This window comes from Neofelis nebulosa, chromosome 10 (genome assembly GCF_028018385.1).
Source record: "Neofelis nebulosa isolate mNeoNeb1 chromosome 10, mNeoNeb1.pri, whole genome shotgun sequence".
In the NCBI taxonomy this organism is placed as follows: Eukaryota; Metazoa; Chordata; class Mammalia; order Carnivora; family Felidae; genus Neofelis; species Neofelis nebulosa.
The window spans coordinates 110,314,087-110,336,909 of record NC_080791.1 but is presented as its reverse complement, the minus strand read 5'-3'; the positions used below and the strand labels follow the sequence as shown (position 1 = coordinate 110,336,909).

The window sequence follows — 22,823 nt, the reverse complement described above, 5'->3', positions numbered from 1 at the left end:
ACCGTCTCACTCGGAGCCCCCTGGCTGTGCCTTTGTCTCCCCCTGAAGACTGAAGGCTCCCAGGCACCTCAGCTGGCACGCGGCCAGCAAAACACACTTCCTTTGTGACAGAGACCATCCTCCTCGTCTCTGTTGGGGACATTGAGGCCCAGAGAGGGAGGACCCCGATCCTTTGCCTCCCAAGACCACCCGAGTACCAGGAAATTCTCTCTCGCAATGGAATCAGCCCGGCAGGACCAGGGAGAGATAAATACGGCCTTTATATACAGAGAAGCATGACGGAGCGGGGGGCAGGGGCGCCGGCGGCAGCAGCAGGGGGCAACGCAGGGCAGGCAGGGCCGGCAGAGCCCCATCAGTGGGAGAAGATGCCCCGGAAGCGAGCCTTGTCCTCTTCGTCCTTCTTCCGGATGCGCGCCTCCAGGGCCCGAAGCTCACGGCTCACGATGGGCGCCAGGGCGGGGTCCAGCTCCAGCACCTTGGCAAAGTCAGCCTGGGCCTCCTGGGCATTCCACACGGCCGCGTGCGCCTTGCCCCGCTTGAAGTAGGCCTTGACGTTGTCTGCAGGGGTACCAGCGGGCAGCGGGCATGCGAGGGCATGAGGGGGGGGGGGGGGGGACCGGCCAGCCATCCGGCCTGACTTCTGGCACCACGGGCCCCTCGTGGGGCAGAGCCCTCCCGACCTGAGGGTGCCAACCACACCTCCGGCCCCATGACACATTCATGGCCACTGGCACAGCAGGGCCCCCGGCCCCGCCTGGGTGGAGGGCATCGGCGCGGGCTCGTGCAGGGGCTCGGTGGCGGGGCGGGGCGGGGGGGGGGGGGGGGGGGGGGGCGGTCAGAGGCCCAGTTGTGCAGCCCGGTGCCCCGCGCTCACCGTCGTACTTGTTGAGGATGGAGGAGCAGTGGTCCAGCACCTCGTAGTACTCCTGGGCCACCAGCTTGCACTGACAGTAGTTGAGCAACAGCGGTGTGATCTGCTGATCCAGCCGGATCCAGTCAGGGGACCCAGGCTGCTCCTGGGGGCAGGGGGGCGGGGAGAGGGCAGGAGATGCTGAGAGCCGGGTCCCTCGGCGCCACCTCGCCCCCTCCGCCACAGCCCCTGGGCGGCACCTTCATCTGCAGGCTCTTGAGGCAGGCGATGGCGTCGTAGTACTTGGCGGCCGCCTCCCTCACGCGGCCCTCACGGTAGAGCCGGTTGCCCTCCTGGTGGATGACCGGCACCGCCTTCGCCTTCTCCTCATCCGTCATCGCCCAGGGGTCCTGCTGGTACGCGCCGGGGTTCTCCACCTGCCAGAGCGCCGGCCGAGTCAGGGGGCGGCCCGAGGGGCACCCCCGCTTCTCCGGCCGCAGACCTGACCTCCGGGCCGGCCGGGCCCCTGGACGCCAAATACCAGAAACAGAGCCCCTTGCTCATCCGGTGACCGGTCAACAAACAAACGCTCGAGGAGCACCTCCCACCGGGTGAGCACTACCAGGTTCCAGGGAAAGAACAGTGAACGAGATGGGGACGGTCCCCACCCCCACAGAGACGGGTGGAAGCAGAGGGGCGCCAGGAGGGACGCCCACGGGGACTGCCGGGGGCCCCGCCAGCTGTTCTCGCACCAACACCCCTGTCCTGTCCCAACACCCGCCCCCAAGAGCGCACCCACTGAGCCCAGCAGCCCCAGGCAGGCCGGCAGGGCCAGGTCCCGCGGTGAGGCCAGGCAGGGCCGGTTTGGCGAGGCACCCGGGGCTTGGTGGCCCCTCACCTTAAGCATCTCAATGTCGAAGATGAGAGGCTGGGGGTTCTGCTGCAGGGCGTCCAGATCGGCATGGCCCAGGGAGCTGTGTTCGTGCATCTGGGCGATCCCGCAGCAGTGCCGCTGGCCCTCCAGGGGGTCCTTGCCAGCCGCGATGTTGCGTAAACTCTTGGCCACCAGCGGATACAGGACCACGTGCTGCAAAAAGGCGAGCGGGCACCAGGGGTTCTGTCAGCAGGGGCTACCTGGTCACCGGGCCCAAGAGGCGCCCAGCCCCTGGCCCCACCACCACCTTCGAAAGGACACTGAAGCCCAAGGAGGGGCAGCAACCGGTCCAGTTGAAACGCAGGAGGGCCTTTCCCTCAGGAGTCCCCGGGCCTCCCAGCCTTCTATTCTGGCCAAGTCCCCAGCTCTTGCCACACTCTCTGGCCACCAAACCAAGCCAAGCACCTACCCCTCCTACCCCAACACAAACACACACTCTCCCTCTCCCTGTGAACCCGTCTCCCTGCCCTTACAAGTTCAGCGGGATTCATGCCTCTTCCCCCATCTTCCTAGGGGTGTGGCCCACAAGCTGGACTTGTCACCACTACTGGGGTCCCCTACGTTCTGTTCTCAGTGTCTCTTCCTTCTCCCCCGCCCCACCCCCACCCCCTTCAGGGCCTATCTCAGGGCTGGGCCTAAGGTAGGGCTCAAAGCCCTCAGCGGAGACCTCTAGGCATAGAGGACCTGGCCTTTGACTTTCACTAGGAACAGCTGTTGAGATGATGGGACCCAGACTCCCCAGTTCAACCAGCTCCATTCACGGTCCCTACTGTCCGCAGCGGGGGCAGACTGCTACAGTAACATCCAGCCGGCAGACATGTCCTAAGTCTCGGTGCTGAGCATTTTGAGCTGGGGGTAAACACATCCAAACCCTGCTTTGCTGTAGCTCAGACCCAGGTAGAGGACCAGATCCTGGTCACGCAGGGCGTAAGGGGTTAGAGGATCCAGGGGAGGGTGTTGAGCCAACCACCGGCAGTCACGGAGGGCTTCCTGGGGGTAGTGAACCCAGGAATTCACTTTGAAGGATGAGGGAGAATCTTGGCTGAGAAGGGGATGGAAAGGAAAGGCAGGGAGGTGAGTGGGAGGGGAAAGCTGACAGGGGTCAGACCCTACAGCTTATATATGTCTACCCTGGCAATGATTAGGAGCCAGAGAGGACTGAAAAAGGAGTCGTATGGGTCATGTGCAATCCCCTGGCTGCAGTCTGTCTATGAAGAGGAGAAGGCAGAAGAGGCCAGGAGCCTAACGTCCCGTTGGTATGGCGCCCTAGAGGGAGTTGGAGGAGGCCTAACCAGGGCAGAGGCCCTGGGATGGGGAATAGGGGATGACTGCACAGACATGACAGGCAGGTGCGGGACATCGGGTACCTTGACATCGCAGCAGAACTGGGCGATCTCCCCTTCACGCATGGTGCACACGATGGTCTCCCACACAGGCAGCTTGAACTTCTTGCCAATGATGAGCTCCATGGGCTTGCCACGCACCCGGCTGTCATCCAGCACAGTGCCCTCCTTGTCGCTGTGCAGAGTCCGGTAGTGGAATGTGGCCTGCGGGCCACACGTGGGATAAGGCGAGGGCACACACTCCCGCCAAGCCCCCAAGGACAAGCCCAGCTCTCAGCCTGCAGAGAGCGCCAAGGGACAGGGCTTGCCCGAGGGTCACCACCTGACCTTTACCCCACCACCCAGGGGAAGAAACTAAGTCACAGAGAGGGATGTAAGGGGCCCAAGTCACATGGCTGGGTGGTGGGGGGGACGGGCTGGGATGGGATCTCAAGCACTCTGGCTCCAAATGTTGTTTCCACAAATATTTACTGAGCACCTACTACGTGCCTGAGCTCTGTGCTAGACACAGTAGTAGGTAAAGCAGACAAAAGACTCTGTGCCCATGGAGTTCACGTGGAACTTCTAAAGGAAGGAGATGAGCCTCAAACCAAACAGTGGAGTTAAGGGTTATGGATCAGAAGATAAAATGCAGCAGAATAAGACAGGGCGAATCTATACACAGGGCAGCGGGGGGACTCTCTGAGGAGGCAACATAAGCAGAGATCCGAACAGAGTACAGAAGAAAGCACACCGGACAGATGCTGGGGTACAAAGGGGTGTGAACTTTCTAGGCCAAAAGAGCAGCAGTGGGATCGTGTGGTGTGTTCAAGAAGCATCAAGGCAGAGGCGCCTGGGTGGCTCAGTCGGTTAAGCTTCGACTTCGGTTCAGGTCATGACCTCGCGGCCTGTGTCGGGTTCTGCGCTGACGGCTCCGAGCCTGGAGCCTGCTTCGGATTCTGTGTCTCCCTCTCTCTCTCTTTCAAAAATAAACATTTAAAAAAAGAAGAAGCATCAAGACAAGTGTAGCAGAAGCAGAGTGAACGAGGGGAGGGGTGCACTGTGGGGTCACCGGGGTCTGCAGGGATGGATCCCGCAGCGCCTGGAGGCTGTGGTGAGGACGTTAGGGGAGTTAGGAGACTACCACAGTAGGCCTGGGGGGACGACAGCGGCCTGGACCAAGGTGGTAATGGGAGAGGTGGTGAGAAGCAGTCAGATCCCGGCTGCATTCTGAAGACTTGTGGAACCGAAGAGAACTAAAGGGGCCGCAGAGACTGGGGGGGTGTTTTGCCTGAGCAACCAGAAGGTCGGGGGGCCCTTAACTGAGATGGGGAAGGCTTGGGCGCAGTGGGTGAAGTCTGAGCTGCTGACCAGACATCCAAGCGGAGATGGTGATTTGGGAGCAGGTTTAAGGAAGAGGTGCAGCCAGAAATACACATGTGGGGGACGCCTGGGTGGCTCAGTCGGTCAAGCATCCTACCGGATTTTGGCTCAGGTTTGTGAGATCGAGCCCCGAGTTGGGCTCCAGGCTCCGGGCTCATGGTGCAGAGCCTGCTTGGGATTCTCTCTCTTCCTCTCTCTCTGCCCGCCCCCCACCCCCCCCCCCACACACACAAGCATGTGCACATGTGTGTGCTCTCTCAAAATAAATAAATTAAAAAGATAGCTTCACATTGAAAGAAAGAAAGAAAGAAAAGAAAAGAAAAGAAAAGAAAAGAAAAGAAAAGAAAAGAAAAGAAAAGAAAAGAAATACACATGTGGGAGTAGTCCAGGCAAGGAGAATTTCTTATTTTTACTTTTTTTAATGTTTATTTAGTTTTGAGAGAGCAAGAGAGACAGAGTGCAAATGGGGGAGGAGCAGAGAGAGAGAGGGAGACACAGAATCCGAAGCAGGCTCCAGGCTCCAACTGTCAGCACAGAGTCCGATTGGGGCTCGAACCCATGAACTGCGAGATCATGACCTGAGCCAAAGTTGGATGCTCAATGGACTGAGCCACCCAGGCGCCCCTACTATTATGTTTTAAATGTTTATTTATTTCTGAGACAGACCACGTGCACAAGAGGGGAAGGGGCAGAGAGAGACGGGGGACAGAAGATCCAAAGCGGGCTCTGCGGCTGACAGCAGAGACCCCAATGTGGGGCTTGAACTCAGAGCCACAAGATCATGACCTGAGCCGAAGTCGGACGCTTAACCAACTGAGCCACCCAGACGCCTGAGAGTTTTTTAGAGATGAGCCTGGGGGAAATCATCTGGGGGTGAGTGCAGAGAGAAGAAATCTGAAGACTGAACCCTTGGCAGGACAGAGAGAAGCCCACGTCAACAACAGTACCTATCCCACATTGTGGGAATGGAAGGAAATAAACTTGTGTAGCATTTAGCACAGTGCACTAGGAGCATTCAATCTAACCTGGGGATTGTTATTTAATATTACCTGTCCCTGTTTTTTGGTGCCATTGTTCACCTATCTCACTATCTTTACAATGTGTCTCCTCCGGGTGTGTATTCCATCCAGAGTCTCCCCTGCCAGGACCTTCTTCAAGGCCATCAACCCCCCGGCCCACGGGAGCATGCATCCACACCCGCACCTCTTCTCTCCGCTCAGAAACGATCCCTCTCAATATAACTGATCACCAGAACCATGCAGCTCCCCTCTGCTTTCAGGGCACCCACACGGAGCCAGGCTAGGATCTTTACCCGCCCAACCTTGGCACAGTTCTACCCCAGGAGCGTGTGTTCATTCACAGCTGCTCTGACTTGTGGTGTCCTCAGTCTAGGCCAGGATCTTTGATCTTTCTCTCCCTGTGCATGCTCTGTGTGGCTGCTCTGCTGGGCCCAGGGGCTGCCCCTGGGAAGCTCCTTACTCTACAGACAAGTGGCAACCGGGAAAGGCACTCCAGGAGGAGGGACCTGCCTGAGCAGAAGCACGGAAGCCCGGAGGCATAGGTTGTCTGGGGGAGGGGATCAAAGAGGACTGGATGTACCAAGGAGGAGGGTGGTAGGTTCTTTACCTTCCGAGCCCTAGTCCCAGCCCTTGTCCGTCCTGAGCAACATCACTTAGTCCTGAGCAACATCACTTAGAGCTGCCGAAAGGCTCTCGTCTGGCAGACCTGACCTCTGGGCATATTCAATGGGTTTGCGTGCCCTGGGGCCTCACTTTTCCCATCTAAACAATGCGAGCTGGTTTAACTGTTTTCAGTAGGCCCTCCTATCTATACAAGAACTTCAACCTTGCAACCCGGAGGCCCCGGGCTCCCTTCCCCAGTCCTGGGGCACCTCCAAGGTCCCAGGTTTCCTGCTCCGGGTCTCCTCCAGCTCCGGGTCGGCTTAGACACTGAGGCCAAACCCCTGCAACGTTCTTACGATGACTGACGGCCTCCCCGACCAATGCAGCCACACGGCCGAGCCACGGGGCGAGGCAGACGTATCCAAATTCACCCCGTACTGAAATTCAGACCAACCAGCGTCGAGCTCGGCATGTGAGCAGTAGGGTCACCGGCCACTACTATCTGGGCATGCGCAACCTCTCGCCTAAGGCCTCCTCCCGCCTCGCATGCGCACCGCGCCGCAGAAGGGTTGAGGGGAGGGGGCTAGGCACGAACCTTGGTTCCATCCTGAAAGTCAGGGAGTTCTCCTCGGCCTTCCTGTATCACACGCTTCTGGATCCCGTCCTCCCGGAGTCTTGCGATGAGATCCGCCATCCTTCTTCCCCGCTGCTCTCTTTCGGTAACTTCCGGACCCGTTCGGCAGCTTCCGGACCTGCTTCGGCAACTTCTAGCGCTTCGGCAACTTCCGAGACGGCGCCATTTTGGCTGAGGGCGGACGCCAAAAAGGGACTAAACGTAGAAGCGGACGGTGATTGGTTGTCTGCGCGGCGGCCGAGCGCGCGCGTCACCCAGGGGCGGGGCCTGAGACCCTCTGGAGGAGGGACGGGGTCTGGCAGGGAGGCGGGGCCAGGGGCCAGGGTCTGCCCGGCGGGGCGGGGCGGGGCGGGGCGGGGCGGGGCGGGGCGTCCCTAGCAGTTGCGTCCTTGTGTGGCTTTGGACCGGCCCTCGCGAGTGGTTGTGTGCCTGGCCCCCCCCCTCCGCCAGCCCGTTTAAAGTTGTAGTAGTTGGACAACATTACAGGGCTCGGAGAATGGGAGGACCCCATCCGCAACGCCACTCCCTAAAACTACTATTATTGTGTATTCTTTTCAGGCCTTTTCTTTTTGCATCTCTAGCACAATGGTGACTTTTGCGTCCTGGATTATTCTCTTTAAAAATAGATAAGTGAAAAATAAAAAATAAAACGAGGAGTAAGAGGGAGGGGAGGGAGGGCTTCAGTGTTCCTGGGAGTACAGTAAACTCCCAAGAGACTGTGAGAGCCCCTTGTGGGCTCGGGAGTAGTGTGTCGTCCACTGAATCCACAGTGACAAGCACACAGTAGGTGCACATTAAATATTAGGAAATACATAACTGAGGGAAGTGAGGTACTTTGTGGGCTAAAGCAAGGTTTCCCTCGGCCTCTGGAAACTAGCCGTGAACAATAGCGGTAGGAGTCTTCTCCCAATGTCAAGGTAACCCAGTAAGGGGACTGTCTTGAGGCCTGAGCCGGGCCTTCATCGTATCCTCCTAACTGGGAAGGATTATTGTCCCTCCCTTCTGACCCAGGTGCTAAAGGCTTCAGATATTTACTGTGATTCATTTCCCACAACAAGTCCCCCTAGAGAGGTGGGACCTCAAAGGGGAAAAGGAAATGTGCTTTGTTTGCTTGGTTTTTGCGTTTTACCAACACAGGAAGTTTTATAGGCAAGTTCTGCCAAATTTTGAAGCAACAAGTAGTCTGTATTTTATACACATTGTTACAGAAAATAGAAAAAGTGGAAAAGGTGACCAATATATTTTATGAGCTGAGTTTAACCTTGATTGTTCCTGAACCAGGTAAGGATACCACAAGACAAGGAAAGTATTTTTACTGATAAGCGTAGATGTGGAAAAGACTAATTGAGATATTAGGCTAATTGAATCCACTAGTGTATATAAAAAGGCATCAATATGCCAAGTGAAAGTCATTCTCAAAAAGACAAGTAAGGGGCGGGGGAGGGGGGGAGGGCGGGGGGGCGTCTGCGTAGCTCAGTCGTCCTCGTCGGATTCCTGGTTTCCGCTCAGGTCATGGTCTCATGGCTCCTGAGTTCAAGTGCCACATCAGGCTCGTGCTGACAGTGTGGAGCCTGCTTGGGATTCTCGCTCTCTCTCTTTCTGCCCCTTGCCTGCTCCCTCTCTCTCAAAATAAATAAATAAACTTAAAAAAAAATACAACTACAATATAATTCCATTTATATAAGGTACCTAGAGTAGTGGAATTCATACAACGTTGAACAGCGGTTGGCTGGGGGAAGGGAAAATGGAGAATTGTTGTTTTATGAATATAGAACTTGTTTCACAATATGCAAAAGTCCTAGAGATTGGTCGTATAACAGTGTGAATATACTTAACACTACTTAACTGTGCATTTAAGAATGTTTCAGATAGGAGCGCCTGGATGGCTCAGTCTGTTAAGCTCTGGACTCTTGATTTCAGCTCAGTTCGTGATCTCACAAGCCCTGTGATCAAGCCCCAAGTCAGGCTCATCACTGGGCCTGGAGCCTACTTCGGATTCTTAAGATTCTCATTCTCCCTCTCCCTCCCTGCTCCTCTCCCGCTTGTGTGCGCACTCTCTCTGTCTCTAAAACAAAACAAAACAAAAGTTTAAAATAGCAAATTTTATGTTATGTGTATTTCCTCACAATTAAAAATTAATTTTTTTCAGAAAAAAATTAAAAGCATCAAGATCAAGTACAGCTCGTTCCAGTGACAAAGGAATGGTTTAACATTAGAAGTATCTATCATTGCAATTCATCACATCAGTGACCTGAAGGAGAAAACTCATATGGCTATTTCAAAATATTCAGGAAAGGCATTTGATGAAGTTCTGTGACTATTTATGATAAAAACTTACAGTTAGGAAAAAAAGAGGAGCTTTCTCAGAATGATAAAAAGCCATATGTGATTAAGTATGATGGAATAAGTATTCACACTTTTTTTGTTTGTTTCAAATTTTTATTTAAATTCTAGTTAACTTACAGTGTAATACTGGTTTCAGGAGTAGAATTTAGGGATTCACACCCAGTGCCCATCATAACAAGTGCCTTCTTTAATACCCATCACCCATTTAGCCCCACATTCCTTTCAATATCAGGAACAAGGCAAGGAATGCTCTCTACCAACAATACTGTTCAGCATAGTATTAGAAGTCCTGGCCAGGGACGCCTGGGCGGCTCAGTCAGTTAAGCGCCTAACTTCCGCTCAGGTCACGATCTCGTGGTTTTTGAGTTCGGGCCGCCTCAGGCTCTGTGCTGCCAGCCTGGAGCCTGCAGCCTGCTTTGAATTCTGTGTCTCCCTCTCTCTCTGCCCCTCCCCTGCTCATACTCTGCCTCTCTCTGTCTCTCAAAAATAAATAAATGTTAAAAAAAATTTTTTTAATTAAAAAAAAAAGAAGTCCTGGCCAAAGCAATAAACCAAGAAAAAGAAATTGTGAGAGTGATTCTATCTACATAGAAAATCCAACAGGATCTATGGGCAGACTTTTTTAATAAATTAGAGAATTCTTCAGTGTTGCAGGGATATAAAATAAAGCTACCAAAAGTTAACAACACTCTTCAAACCAACAATAACTCACTAAAACATGTAATAGAACGTAAGATGCCACTCACGAGAGCAATAAAAGTCAGAAAGCATTTCAGAAGTAAAAACACAGCCTTGAGCTTTGCGGAGCAAAAATATTTAAGGACATAAAAGAAGACACGAATAACTGAAGTGACATACTTTTTTAATGATTAGAAGAGCTTAACATTTGAAGCTGTGATTTCTCCTGATATCAATCTAGAAATTTCATTGAAATCCCAGTGAAAATTAAGAGGGTTTCTGAAGAACTTGGAAAACACTGTTACAATATTTCTCTAGAAGAATAAAGGTTCATAAAAAGTTAGGTCAAGTTTGCAAAAGATGACCAAAGGTGGGAGGGGGCGGGGCTTGCCCTGTCCTATTAAACCACACCGTATGGGGCACCTGGGTGGCTCGGTCAGTTAAGCGTCCCACTCTTGATTTCAGCTCAGGTCACGATCTCGCAGTCATGAGATCGAGCTCCGAATCAGGTTCCGAGCTGAGCACGGGGTCTGCTCGAAATCCTGTCTCTCTCCCTCTGCCCCTCTCCCCCACTCATGCTCTCTCTCTCTCTCTCTGAAACAAACAAAAACCACTGTAAACCATAATAATCAATAGCATGTGATACCGACTGAGAATTAGTCAAGAAGATGAAAGGAACCAAAGGAGAGCTTAAAATACGTATGTATGCTAACAACTGCATACTTGTATGATAAAAGTGGGACCGCAGTTCCGAGGGAGAAAGAACTGATTGGTCGGCGATGCTGGGAAAACTGGCTCACTCTACGCTGAAACACATCTGGATCCCTTCTTGCACCACATCCAGAGACAGAATCTGTGGCCTTAAGGATCTTAATACAAATTGTGATACCTACCATTGATCGAGTGCTCATATGTGCCGTGCCCATTACTGTGCAGGAAATCATTTAATGCTAAATGAATGCTATGAAGGAAATACTATTATTACCTCCATCTGACAAATGAGGAAACGAAGGCACAGAGAATTTATGTAACTTGCTCACGGCTGGATGAGGGTGAGGTGAAGGATGTGAGCCGTGCAAAGTCAATTTGTATCTTTATTTGAATTGTTGATATTTTGTTCATCGTGTGTTTTTGCCTTAAATCTGACTTTGAAGAACAATGCATTGAAGTATTATTGACCTTGCTTACCGGATCTTTTGGTATCCACTTAATTTTTTTACACTAGTCCTGGCCCTCCAAATCGCAACACTGGTAAGAAGACCAGTATTCCAGTGGTCTGGCTCCAGATTCCGTGAACTATCTTATTGTGACACTTAGTAAAACTATCGGGCCAGGGGCGCCTGGGTGGCTCAGCCGGTTAAGCCTCCGATTCTTGATTTTTCCTCAGGTCATGGTCTCGAAGTTCATGAGGTCCTGCATGGACTCAGCCCGGCATGGATCTCTGCACTGATAGAGCTGAGCCTTCTTGGGATTCTCTCTCTCTCTCTCTCTCTCTCTCTCTCTCTCCTCTCTGCCCCTCCCTTCCTCCCTCTCTGTCAAAATAAATAAACTTCAAAAAAACCAAAACTATCAGGCCACTAGAATACGACACTGGAGAATATCTTTATAATCTTGGGATGGGGAAACACTTCAAACAAAACTCAAAGAACACAAACCTGATGGACTTGAATATATAAAACGGAGGATTGTTTTTCTTCCTTTGGATGAAGGTTTGTGTAAAGTAGAAGAAGAACAAAATGAATATATTGTCCGATTTCTTTTTCAAAAATGAACTGAATATTAAAAAAAAATTTTTTTTAATGTTTATTTTTTGAGAGAGAGAGAGAGCGTGTGCAAGCAGAGGAGGGGCAGAGAGAGGGGGAGACGCAGAATCCCAAGCAGGCTCCAGGCTCTGAGCTGTCAGCGCAGAGCCCGACGCGGGGCTCGAACTCACGGACCGCGAGATCATGACCTGAGCCGAAGTCGGCCGCTTAACCTCCCTCCCCCCTTCCTTCCTTCCTTCCTTCCTTCTTTTACAAATTCACAAAGCTTTGGAAGGAAACGCAGTGAATTTTTGTTTGCAAATGGCTTGATCTACCTCTTTTCCTGGTGCCTCTGGAGTGGACGTTGAACTCTTGTGAGACAATCCTGGGTCCTCTAGGTCCTGGTCCACAAAACAAACCAGGCAGCGGTCAGCAGCTACCTTTACTTGGACCCAGACACCCGACTCCGATGATACTGCCAACAATCAGACCTATATGGCTTGTGAGCAAAACAGACGAAAAGAGGGAACCAAACAGGACCAGTTATCATTTTCCACGTATGTCCACAGGTTTTTGTGTTTTGACTTGGCCTGGAGTACGAGTTTAGAGAAAGCTAAGGAATATGCCAAGTGCTACCATGAAGAGATCCTGGATCCACAATGGAAGGGGCGTGCCAGCTGCCCCTCTGCTTCGACCGAGAACAAGCCCGGAAAGATGACGAAACTATCGGGAAGGGTGAAGTTATCCCTCAGGAAGCAGACTTCCGGATCAGGTTTGAGACACCGGGAGTAAAGGGACTTCTGGCAGGTGGTCCATAAAAACATACTAGACTAAGGTATGGAAAGAATAAACAAGCACTGTTTTTTTAAAAAGCTCTTCCAGGGGCACCTGGGTGGCTCAGTCGGACAAGCGTCCGACTTCAGCTCGGGTCATGATCTCGTAATTCGTGGGTTCAAGCCCCGTGTCGGGCTCTGTGCTGACAGCTCAGAGCCTGGAGTCTGCTTTGGATTCTGTCTGTCTGTCTCTCTGTCTCTCTCTCTGCCCCTCCCCCACTCGCGCTCTGTCTCTGTCTCTCTCTCTCAAAAACTAAATGGACATTAAATAAAAGCTCTTCTGGGGCGCCTCGGTGGCTCAGTCCGTTGAGCGTCCAACTTTGGCTCAGGTCATGATCTCACGGTTTGTGAGTTCAAGCCTCGCATCGGGCTCACTGCTATCAGCACAGAGCCTTCTTCAGATCCTCTGTCCCCCTCTCTCTGTCCCTCTCCCTCTTGTGCTCTCTCTTTCTCTTTCTCTCAAAAATAAACATTAAAAACAAACCAAAAAAAAGCTCTTCTGGGATGACCTGTTTAAGACAGAAAAAAACACCTCCCAGTTTAACCCGTTTCTGACCAAAAGTCAAACCAGGGCTGACCCATGAGAAAAAGTAAGTTCAAACCTCTCACAGGGGCATCTGTCTGGCTCAGTCAGTACAACATGTGACCCCTTGATCTTGGGGTTGTGAGTTCCAGCCTCGTGTTGGGTGTACAAATTACTTGAAAATAAAATCTTTAAAAGGAATTAATGAATTAGTTAAAAAAAATACACAAAACCTTTTGCACCCGTGGGTGGGGGGCAAGAAAACATGATGTCGTTTTTAACGAGTGTTAAAGAGGAATAATTTCGGGGCACCTGGGTGGCTCACTCAGTTGAGCATCTGACTCTCGGTTTCAACTCAGGTCACGATCCCACGCTTCGTGAGTTCGAGTCCCACATCGGACTCTAAGCTGACAGCACGGAGCCTGCTAAGACTTCTCTCTCCCTCTCTCTCTGCCCCTCCCCCGCTTGTGCTGCCTCTGTCTCTCTCAAAATAAGTAAATAAACTTTAAAAAAAAAAAAAAAAGCAGCACACTTTCAAGGCTGAAAGTGGCCTGAAAACTCTTGTTCTTTATTTTGCTGATTAGTGATATGCTGTAGAAAATCATGAGTCAAGGGTTTAGTCCCATGTATATCATGGGTCAAACGACCCATGAACACGCCAAGCAAGGCCACGTTCTTGGAAGTTTACACAGTTTCTGGTCTGGTCCTGCCCTCAATGGAAGCTGGGAACACAGTGAGATATTTAGCACCACTTTCCTATAACCTAGTCCGCATCCCGTGGACCCAATCCATCCTTGGGGGATTTGCCTGTTTGTGCCAGTGTCCGTAGGAGGCAAGGGTTTGCTGTGGTCGCTGCCAGAGTCTTCCTCCTGCGTGTTGCTGCCGGGGCGTTTGCAATGCGACCGGAGACACGGGTTCTGAGCAGCCGTCCTCACTCTGGGTCCGCCAGGAACCTGTCCGTGGGCATCTCTACCCTGGGCCAGTGGTATTTCTCTCTCTCTTTTTTCTTTCTTTCACTTTTCTTTCTTTTCTTCTCATACTTGTAGGAGGGGCTCTGCAACGCAAAAAGCAGAAATAGAAGGATGAGAAAGCGGGAGACATAGAAGGGTTAGCTGTTCGTGGAAAGTCTTAGGCCCTTGTCCTTTGACACCACTGGCTTTAGAGAAGTCCTCAAATAGAAATGTGGAGAGAACTGGAATTCAAGTGGAGGGTGGCAGGGGTGTGGATCCCCTGGCAGCCTCATTTGAAAAAGGCATAGGTTGCAACGGGCGGGGGTACGGGGCAGCCAAAACAGCCAAGGCAAGCTTGTTTTGCAAGCTGGCAACGCAGTTAGGGCTGAAACCATGCTGGGGAGGCCTGCAGCAGAGGGTCTTTGAACTCAGTATTCCATTTCAGCAGGTTTCTCACCTGAGTCCAGGGGAGGGTTCTTGGGGCGTCACCTGCAGGCCTTTGAGCGAGAGTGCTGGGGTGTGGGAGAGGAAGTAGCAGGCCCATCCCGGAGCCACTCCAGGGCAGTGCTGGCATCCAGAGCCCCCATCATCCATCGGTGGGGGGTCCGGCGGGAGCCAAGGCTGCGCTCACGGAGAACGCCCCCGTGGGACGTGGGCCCAAGCCCGCACTCCACCCCAGGACTCCGAGCATTGTTAACGAAGGGAAACTCGGACAAAGTAAGGAGACAAAGAGAAGAGATATGTGCAACACCAAAGCACTGATACTTAGCTGTGTGTAGACATGCAAATCAGTAGAAAGAAGGCTAGAAACCCAATAGAAAAGATAGACAAAGGCTCCCCAAAGAGACAATTCACAGAAGAGGGAACCACCGTGACTGCCAAGTGCACGAAGAGCTATTCAAATTCCCTAGTCATCAAGAGAACCCAGATGGAAGTTAGGAACCGCTTCAGATTCGTCAGATTAGCAAGCATCAGAAAACTGGAAAGCCAAGTGCTGATGGCAAACCAGAACCCTCGCGGAAGGAAGTTCCAACAGCCACCCAGGAGAGCATTGTCGGTGCTTTGTGAAGCCGAGGGTGCGTGTACCCTGTGGCCTGGAAGTCCCACTTCGAGGAGAATTCTCCCACCGTCCATAAGGAGACAGTTGAAGACAGGTGTTCGCAGCAGTGACGTATGTGACGGGGGCACTGAGGCCAGGCTAAGGGGTGCATCACCGAAGGGTGTGGGGCATACTAAGAGTACTGGCAGAAGTAACAAATGAGACGCATGTGGAAAACATTAGTGTTGAGTGTAAAACCGTAAACAGGATGAGTCTTACACACGACAGCATGTTTGTCAATTCCAAGCATCCATATAGGAGCCAAGCCATGTATAGAAGAGAACCAGACAGGATTCAAGGAAGCTGCCTGAGGACACCGAGAGGGGCCTGGTTTACAGTGGTGATGCGTCACAAACCGAGGAGGAGGCAAGAGTCAACTCTGCCCACGAGGTCATACAGTGAAGTGTGGTGGGTGGGGGACGAGCATCCCTGGAACCAGGGGAGCTTGGGTTCCAGCCCCAGTTCTACCACCTGTAAGCACTGGGGATTTGGGCAAAGCATTCATTCATTTCGTCCCCAAATATTTAACGAGCATCTACTCAGGGCCAAACACTGTTCCGGGCACTGTGGACACGCTGGTGAATAAAACAGTGTAACATAAGTTACCCTCCGATAAGTGCCGTGTAATGTGATACTGACTTTAGATTGCATCATCACGGACGGCATCTCTGACACCTGACTTTTCAGCAGGGATGCAGATGATGAAAGGACCCAGTCGTGAAAGAGCAAGGTTAAGTGCTTTCCAGGCATAGGGAACAGCATGTGCAAAGGCCCTGAGGTGACAATGAGTTTGGCCTATGTGGCTGGGTAGGTGAAAGAGGGGCAGAGGGGGCTTGAGGAGATTGAAGATGTAGGCGAGGAACAGATCATTCACAGCTTTGTAGGCCTTAGTCAAAAAGAGCTCAGATATTATTCTAAACACCATGGAAAACCAAGAGACAGTTTCATACAGAGGAGTGACTTAGCAGCATACTTTTTTTTTTTTAATTTTTTTTTCAACGTTTTTTATTTATTTTTGGGACAGAGAGAGACAGAGCATGAACGGGGGAGGGGCAGAGAGAGAGGGAGACACAGAATCAGAAACAGGCTCCAGGCTCCGAGCCATCAGCCCAGAGCCTGACGCGGGGCTCGAACTCACGGACCGCGAGATCGTGACCTGGCTGAAGTCGGACGCTTAACCGACTGCGCCACCCAGGCGCCCCTTAGCAGCATACTTTAAAAACAAAACAAAACAAAACATTTTTTTCCTTAATAGTGATACACAGAGAAAAAGATGAGATATATTTTAAAAGATCACTTTGGCTGCTGAGTGGAGACTGGATCGGAGTGGAAGCCACATAAGCTTTCTGAGCCTCAGAATCCACACCTGCTATGGTGAGAATACCCAACCGGTGCAGAGCCGCGGTGAGTCAAGGTGGGAACACAGTCTGGTCCTAGGAGTCTCCTTGGCACTCGAGGCGCAGGCTGGGACGCGCAACGCTCCATCTCGGGCCTGGGGTGCCCCTCCAAGCCCAAGACACAGACCTACGAATTGCAAGCGAGCGAGCGCTGCACCGGCTGTGGCTCGCGTAGGCGGCCGCTGGGAGGCGCCGGAAACCCTGCGCGGTCCCCAAAGGAGGGCCCGCCCACTGGCCCGCTCGGCGCTCGGCAGCTCCGGCCTGCCGAGGGCGAGCAGGGGCGGGGCCGTTACGTGGGGGCGGGGCCTCGGCCGGGGCGCCGGAGAGTCGCAGTCCTAAGCCTACAGCACGGGGCGGGGCCTGCGTGCGGGGGCGGGGCCGCGGCGCTCGGGGCTGGCGGGCTCGGATGGCGGCGGCGCAGGGCTCCTGAGCGGGCCGGGGCCATGAGCGCCGCCCGGCCCCAGTTCAGCATCGATGACGCCTTCGAGCTGTCCCTGGAGGACGCGGGCCCGGGGCCCGAATTCAGCGGGGTCGCCCGCTTCGGGCCGCTGCACTTCGAGCGCCGAGCCCGGTTCGAGGTGGCCGACGAGGACAAGCAGTCCCGGCTGCGCTACCAGGTGAACGGCCCGGCCCACCTCAACCCCAGCCCGGGTCCGGGGGGTACCCCAGGCCGAGGCCGGACCTTGGAGAACCCCAACTCAAGGGAAAATCTGTCTAGACGCCCCTACCTACGTAGCCACTGATTCAAGGCCCTGCCCAGACCCTCCCAATTCTGATTTTGGTCCCCAGCCACCGAACCCGGGAGTTCTTCCCCTAGCCCCAGCTGGAAATCCCACCCGGTGTCCCCACTTATCCTGGGTCGGGACCCAACGCCCTCTTTCCCCGCTGGGCTAGAGAGCTCTTCTTGTCCCTGAACCAGATCTTGCCCAAACTCCGGAGCAGACCCTCGAGCCTTCCTTCCACTCTCCCGCTTCTGTTCTGGAAGTCCTCACCCCATCCTGCCCCCGCCCCCACTCCCCTACCCCAGAGCTGGAGGCCCTCACTCATCTGATGAGTCCTTACCCATGCCCTGACTCCCACTAAACTGGGAATCTCCAATCTCCCTGAGGGACTTCCCCCAAGATCCTTTTATTCGAGCCTGTATCAGATTTCTGCGCCCCAAACCTGAAAACCAGGACTTTTGCCCTGTGGCACTCCAAATCCGGAGCCTCCATACTGGGCCCCTGAAATACCATTCTGAAAGCTCCACCCTGACTCCCAAACTTGGGGGCGCTCCTGGCCCTGGGACCATGCTGGGAGCCCTCAACCAGCACACCCCGCCCCCCCCCCCACCTGGGTTTCAGTTTCTGTGAATCATCAAACCCGTTTTGCGGGGAGGGTGGAGGGCCAGGTGAGCAGCTGTCAAGCGGCCAGGCAAACAGCTGTGTGGGCTTGCTCTCCTCTCCCTGAGAAGGGAGGAGGAAGGGCCTGGGCCCAGTAACCCCTCTGAGCCCTGTGTTCTGGAATAGAACCTGGAGAATGATGAGGATGCAGCCCAAGCCTCTCCGGAGCCGGATGGGGGAGTCAGCATCAGGTCAGGGCCAGGTGGGGACCCGGCCTACGCCTCTAACCCTGCTCCTGGCTCCTTTCCCCAAGGTCCCTGGCCGGTTTCCCACCTCACGCTACTCAGCTCTGTCACATCCTGTCCTACAAGGATTCCTAGCCTGATCCCCACGCCCCTCATGGGCTCCCCTGTCCTGCAGGGTCACCCTACCCCAGTGCCAGCCTCACCCCACCCCCACCCCCACCAGGCTCTCTCTCCTGCAGAAAACCCCTAGCCTGGTCTAGCCCCTACCTTCCCCCAGGTCATCTGTCCTGCAGGAATCCCTAGCTCGAATCTGCAGGTTTTTTCCATCCTCGGTCCTGCAGAGACCCCAGCCCTTGAATCCTCCTCACTTTGTCCCCTCTCAGTGCCCCCTATCCCGCAGGGACACCCATCCTAATCCCTGTACCAAGCCCCACCACGTCATTATGACCCCTTCATCACTTGCCCTGCCTCTCCCTGGGCCCACCTGGCCAGCAGGGATTCCGGCCGAACGTCCATCCGCAGCTCCCAGTGGTCCTTCAGCACCATCAGCAACAGCACCCAGCGATCCTACCATGCCTGCTGCAGGTGAGAGCCTGCCCTGCTTAAGCCGCCTGCAGTCTGTGACCCCGAACAGGCAGCCCTGGCTTTCCCCCTCAGTCCTCTGGGTGGGGAAGAGTGATGGGAGAGGGCGGGGCAAGGCAGTGTCCTGGGGGGCAGGACACTCATCCCGCTGTCCTGCCCCCCAGCTGGACGCAACACCCTTTGATCCAGAAGAACCGCCGGGTAGTGCTGGCCTCCTTCCTACTCCTGCTGCTGGGGCTGGGTGAGTGCCCCTGTGGGTCCCCTGCCTACCCCCTTGAGGGCGCCGTCCTCCCTTCGTGCAGGGTCCGGGTCCCCCTTGGCACACGGAGCCTCCCTACATCCAGCTGACTGCCATCACCCCACCCCCATTTTACAGGTGAGGAAACTGAGGCCTTAAGAGGAGCAGGCCCGGTCTCCTGGACACACAGCCAGGAAATCACACGTAGTGGAAAATGGAGCCTGGTCCCATGCTCCAAACTTTTCTTTTTTTTTAATTAGCCATTTAATCCCTCAGGGAGCAAAAGAACAACAGCTACCATTTATTCTGTGGCTATTTCAAGCCAGCCGCAGGGTAGGCTTCTTTCCGGCCTTACGGAGGTCACACAGAAAGTGAGAGGTGGGACCGTGACCCAGAACCAGTACAGAGACAAGTGCTCAGGGATATGCCCATCCCCGTCGACAGGGATGCTGAGCACCCTGCCGGCCCGACCCACGGAGCACCTGTCGCGTCCCCATCCCTGGAGTCTGAGAGCTGAGGAGGACCGACCCCTCCCTGGCCCTCACCGGGTACACCTATTGCCCAGATGGGGAAAGCAAAGACCAGAGCAGACAGATCTCCCAGCCAGATGTTTTCTGACTCATTCTACGGGGCTGAGGAATCAGGATCCCCAGCAGGGACCTAGGGTCGGGATCAAGAGGGGCTCGTGAGGACAGCCCAGCCGCGGCAGCTGCTCTCCATCTCCCAGCACGGTCAGAGTCCCCTAGCCAGAAAGCTGAGCAGCGTCCTCGCCTCGGCTCTGAGTGTCTACGTGTGGGGGGAGGGAGCCACCAACTTCTCCAGTCCCCGCTGCAAGCTGGGCACTGGTCAGACGGGCCACCTGCCTTATCCCATTTCATTCTCTCTCCCAGTACCCACAAGGGCAAGCATTATTACCATCCCAGTCCAGAAATAAGGACAGAGGCTCAGCCAGGTAAAGGGACTTGCTCAGACCTCAGCTGTGAGGTAGATGAGCTGGGATTTAAACCCACATCAGTGACATTACCAGGCCTATAAAGGGCCTTTGTAGGACTTAGAAGACACCTCCTCTGAGTGGGCAGGGTCGCCAGCCCTAAGCCAGGGTGGCAGGTAGTGTTTCAGCCCCCACCATTCCTTTTTTCAGGGGCTCTATACGGGGCACAAGTCACCTAACAGTCCATGGTGGCCCCTCGAGCCTTCAAGCCATATCGCTCCCTTGCTGGAAAGCCCAGCTCCCCCACCGCCCCCAATCCCATCCTCTAAGCGGGGACCCAGGACTCTGTAGGTCTGAAAAGTTGATCCAGCCATGACTTCCCCAAACCCACTGTTCTCAGCCAAAGTTCACATCCCTCGTTGGGGTCTACAGGCCCTGCCAGACTCCTCAAGCCCGGGCTCTTGCCTCTCCAGTCTTCCACTCTGGAAGCTCCTGGAAGGCCCCAAGTTCCTTCCAGACTCTAGGCCTTTGCCATGTTGCTCCCTCCGCCCGGAGCATTCCACTTCTTTTCTGCCTGCACCAAGCCCATAGCAAAGCCTCCAGAGTCCAAGCGCCTCCTCCTTCCACATGCATCTCTCTGCGTCTCAGTTTCATCTGTGAAATGGGGATGATAATACCTGTTTCATTCAGTCACGGTGACAATAAAGCAGTGCAGGTAACAAGCTTAGCCCAGTGCCTGGCAGCACCTGGTAAGTAACAACTAAATGTTAGCTGCTATAGCTGTCACCACCCCTGCTCAGCGTCATTGCTACCGCCTCCAGGAAGCCCCTCCCGATCCCCCAGGCTCCCCCTGCCGCCTGCTCTGGGCTGCCACACCCCCATCACTGGATTGTAGCTTGGAGTTTCTTGTTGGTTGCACCACTAGGGAAGGGCCATGAGGGCAGGGACCTCATTCGCTTTTCCCTGTGGGATTCCCAGTCCCAGGCACACAGCAGGTGTTCCATAAATGTTTGTCGATTGACTAAAGGCCACACCACGGAGCAGAGGAAAATCTCACTTCAGACATTTCCCAGGCCCTGCCAGGTGCCCTGCTCTGAAAACACAGAGCTTGGTGAGCTTCCCAGGAAGGGTCCTCTGGCTAGGGAACCTTCAGTTCAGATTGGGGACACTCCTGGGGCCTAAGCCTTGCTGGGGGTGGTGGGTGGAGTTCCCCGCCCTGCCGCCAGCCCCTGCCCCCGCCTCCCCCCCCTCACCCTCGCGGATCCATCTGTGTGCAGCGCTGATCCTGATCGCCGTGGGACTGGAGGTGGCCCCCTCGCCAGGTGAGCGCCCCCTCCTACCTCCGCAGGCAGCGGGCTTCCCCACAAGAGAAAAACCCCTCCAGGACTCGCGAGCCCCCAACCCCCTCGGAAGTTTGCTTCCACCCTCATAGCAGGAAAGGACCCCTTTCACCGCAGCGAGACTTGACCAGACAGTGACCCGCCCCCCCTGGGTCCCGCCCGGTGCCTCCCAGCCTTGACTCGGCCCCTCCTCCTGCAGGTGTCTCCAGCGCCATCTTCTTCGTGCCCGGCTTCCTGCTGTTGGTCCCGGGAGGTGCGGAAGGGCTCCGGGCAGGGGCGGGGCGGAGCTGGGGGCGGGCCGGGGGCGGGTCTCGGCTCTGACCGGCCCCGCCCCGCAGTCTACCACGTGATCTTCATCTACTGCGCCGTCAAGGGCCACCGGGGCTTCCAGTTCTTCTACTTGCCCTATTTCGAGAAGTGAGCCTCGGGCGGACCGCGGGGATCCAGCCTCGCCTGCGAGCGGCCCCAGGGGGCGCTCCTCGGCCCCGCCCCGCTCTGGTTTCCCCCATCTCAAGGGAAGGACTGCAGGACCCTCGAGCCCCCAGCCCCCTCGAAGTTTGCTCAGGAAGTTTGCCCACTACCCAGGCCCGGGAAACTCGTCCCTTGCCTGTTCTGTGCCTTAACTTATTCTCGAGCCTGGGGGCTGCTGCGTTGTTGTTTTGTGCTAATAAAAGAATGTACTTCACTCCAGGAGAGACCTTGATCTTCCTTTCCCGCCAACCCTGCCCAGCCCTTCGGCCTGGCCACAGCCCCTCCCGCAAAACCTGAGGGAAGCGCTGGCTGCAGCTGAAGGCTCCAGGACCACCCGTCTCCCCCCGTCTCCCCCCGTTGTACCCGCGACGGTCCTGATCCTCTAAGACTTGCTCCTCCGTTTTAGGTGCGGAGCTGGGCCAGGGACTCTATCCCGCAAGCCTGGAGCAGCCTCCCGTCACCACCCAGCCCTTAGCAGAGCTGGCCCTGCCCATTTCTCTACCTGGAGGCGCAGCAGCCTTGGTGCCTGCCCAGGGGGCCCTGGCCAAGGGCACTGGGATGACGCAGGCCTGGGGCCTGGAGGCTGGTATCCCGGTTGCAACGTGGCTCTGGGGCCCTGGGCTGCCACAGCTCTGAATGTGGGCCACGACAAGGCAGCAGCCCAGCCCTCTCCGCCCATTGCCCTACTTCCGGGCTCAAGGGTTGGGAGAAGTAGGGGTGAAGACAATGAGAGGCAGGGCGCGTGTAACAGAACCTCCGTGATCGAGGACTCTCCACAGAACAGTGGAAACAAACCAACTCAGAATTTTGGGAAACCAAAGCATCTCAGAATCTCACGAGCCAGGAAACAATCTTTGAGAATCCTGAAATCTGAGATCATAATAGCTACCATTTATCAAACTCTTAGAAGGCAGCAGGTCCTGTGTTGAGCACTTCGCACAGGTTATTTCTGATAATCACCACCTCGGTCCCATTTTACAGATGAGGAAACCAAGATCCAGAGGGACTGATTCGCCCAAGGGCAGGGTTGGGAACATAACCCAAGGCTTCCAAGACACCTGGGGGTGGGAGGGAGAGGTGAGGGCACCCAGCCTGTGTGGTCCCCAGCTGACCACCCCAGGGAGGGAGGGCTGACTGAGGAGATCCTGTTCATACACTTAGAGGTTTATACTCTGTCTTCCGAGCGAAACACGAATGGCGATGAGAAGAGACATGGGCTGTGCCGCAGCAGCCAGGAGAATGTCTTTGGGTTTCTGTGACTTTGCTGAAAGAGTTAACACCCAGACTCCTGTTCCCACTCCTGTTCTCCTGGCCCACCCAGACTTCCCAACCTCAGCCCCCAATCTGGGCACTTTTGGGGGCACCAGTCGGATACAGGAAT

At 54.7% G+C, this 22,823-nt stretch overlaps 2 protein-coding genes and 1 long non-coding RNA gene across 11 annotated transcripts; 1 reads left to right on the top strand and 2 right to left on the bottom strand.

Annotated features, from left to right (window-relative positions):
• Positions 1-241: 241 nt before the first annotated feature.
• On the bottom strand, positions 242-6,943 carry AIP (aryl hydrocarbon receptor interacting protein). 2 transcript variants are annotated; one of them, XM_058689840.1, is made up of 6 exons: positions 6,707-6,942; positions 3,152-3,331; positions 1,749-1,937; positions 1,111-1,287; positions 875-1,016; positions 242-558 (listed from the first exon to the last, which is right to left on the bottom strand). In XM_058689840.1, exons 1-6 carry the CDS (start codon positions 6,803-6,805, stop codon positions 353-355), a joined length of 993 nt encoding a protein of 330 aa, XP_058545823.1. In that variant the 5' UTR covers positions 6,806-6,942; the 3' UTR covers positions 242-352. The 2 variants fall into 2 exon arrangements, with proteins under 2 accessions (XP_058545823.1, XP_058545824.1); XM_058689841.1 differs by having other exon boundaries at positions 349-558; positions 883-1,016; positions 6,707-6,943.
• Positions 6,944-13,414: 6,471 nt separating this feature from the next.
• On the bottom strand, positions 13,415-16,693 carry LOC131488255 (uncharacterized). Its single transcript, XR_009250135.1, has 2 exons — positions 16,283-16,693; positions 13,415-13,921 (listed from the first exon to the last, which is right to left on the bottom strand). It is a non-coding gene; the product is annotated as an uncharacterized LOC131488255 (long non-coding RNA).
• TMEM134 (transmembrane protein 134) lies at positions 16,691-21,661 on the top strand. 8 transcript variants are annotated; one of them, XM_058689832.1, is made up of 8 exons: positions 16,691-16,930; positions 17,822-17,886; positions 18,403-18,465; positions 18,627-18,703; positions 20,659-20,742; positions 20,909-20,953; positions 21,171-21,224; positions 21,310-21,661. In XM_058689832.1, exons 1-8 carry the CDS (start codon positions 16,757-16,759, stop codon positions 21,390-21,392), a joined length of 645 nt encoding a protein of 214 aa, XP_058545815.1. In that variant the 5' UTR covers positions 16,691-16,756; the 3' UTR covers positions 21,393-21,661. The 8 variants fall into 8 exon arrangements, 6 of the variants coding, with proteins under 6 accessions (XP_058545815.1, XP_058545814.1, XP_058545818.1 ...); XM_058689831.1 differs by having other exon boundaries at positions 18,376-18,465; XR_009250133.1 differs by lacking the exon at positions 21,310-21,661 and having other exon boundaries at positions 18,376-18,465; positions 18,839-20,742; positions 21,171-21,221.
• The last annotated feature ends 1,162 nt before the right edge of the window (positions 21,662-22,823 follow it).

Coding starts and splice junctions, on each gene's coding strand:
- AIP (XM_058689840.1), bottom strand. CDS start 6,805: ATGGCGGATCTCATCGCAAGACTCCGGGAGGACGGGATCCAGAAGCGT. Junction 1,938..3,151: donor AGTTCTGCTGCGATGTCAAG/GTACCCGATGTC, acceptor GCCTTTTTGCAG/CACGTGGTCCTGTATCCGCT. Junction 1,288..1,748: donor TCGACATTGAGATGCTTAAG/GTGAGGGGCCAC, acceptor GCGCTCTGGCAG/GTGGAGAACCCCGGCGCGTA.
- TMEM134 (XM_058689831.1), top strand. CDS start 16,757: ATGAGCGCCGCCCGGCCCCAGTTCAGCATCGATGACGCCTTCGAGCTG. Junction 18,466..18,626: donor TCCTACCATGCCTGCTGCAG/GTGAGAGCCTGC, acceptor CCTGCCCCCCAG/CTGGACGCAACACCCTTTGA. Junction 18,704..20,658: donor ACTCCTGCTGCTGGGGCTGG/GTGAGTGCCCCT, acceptor GATTGACTAAAG/GCCACACCACGGAGCAGAGG.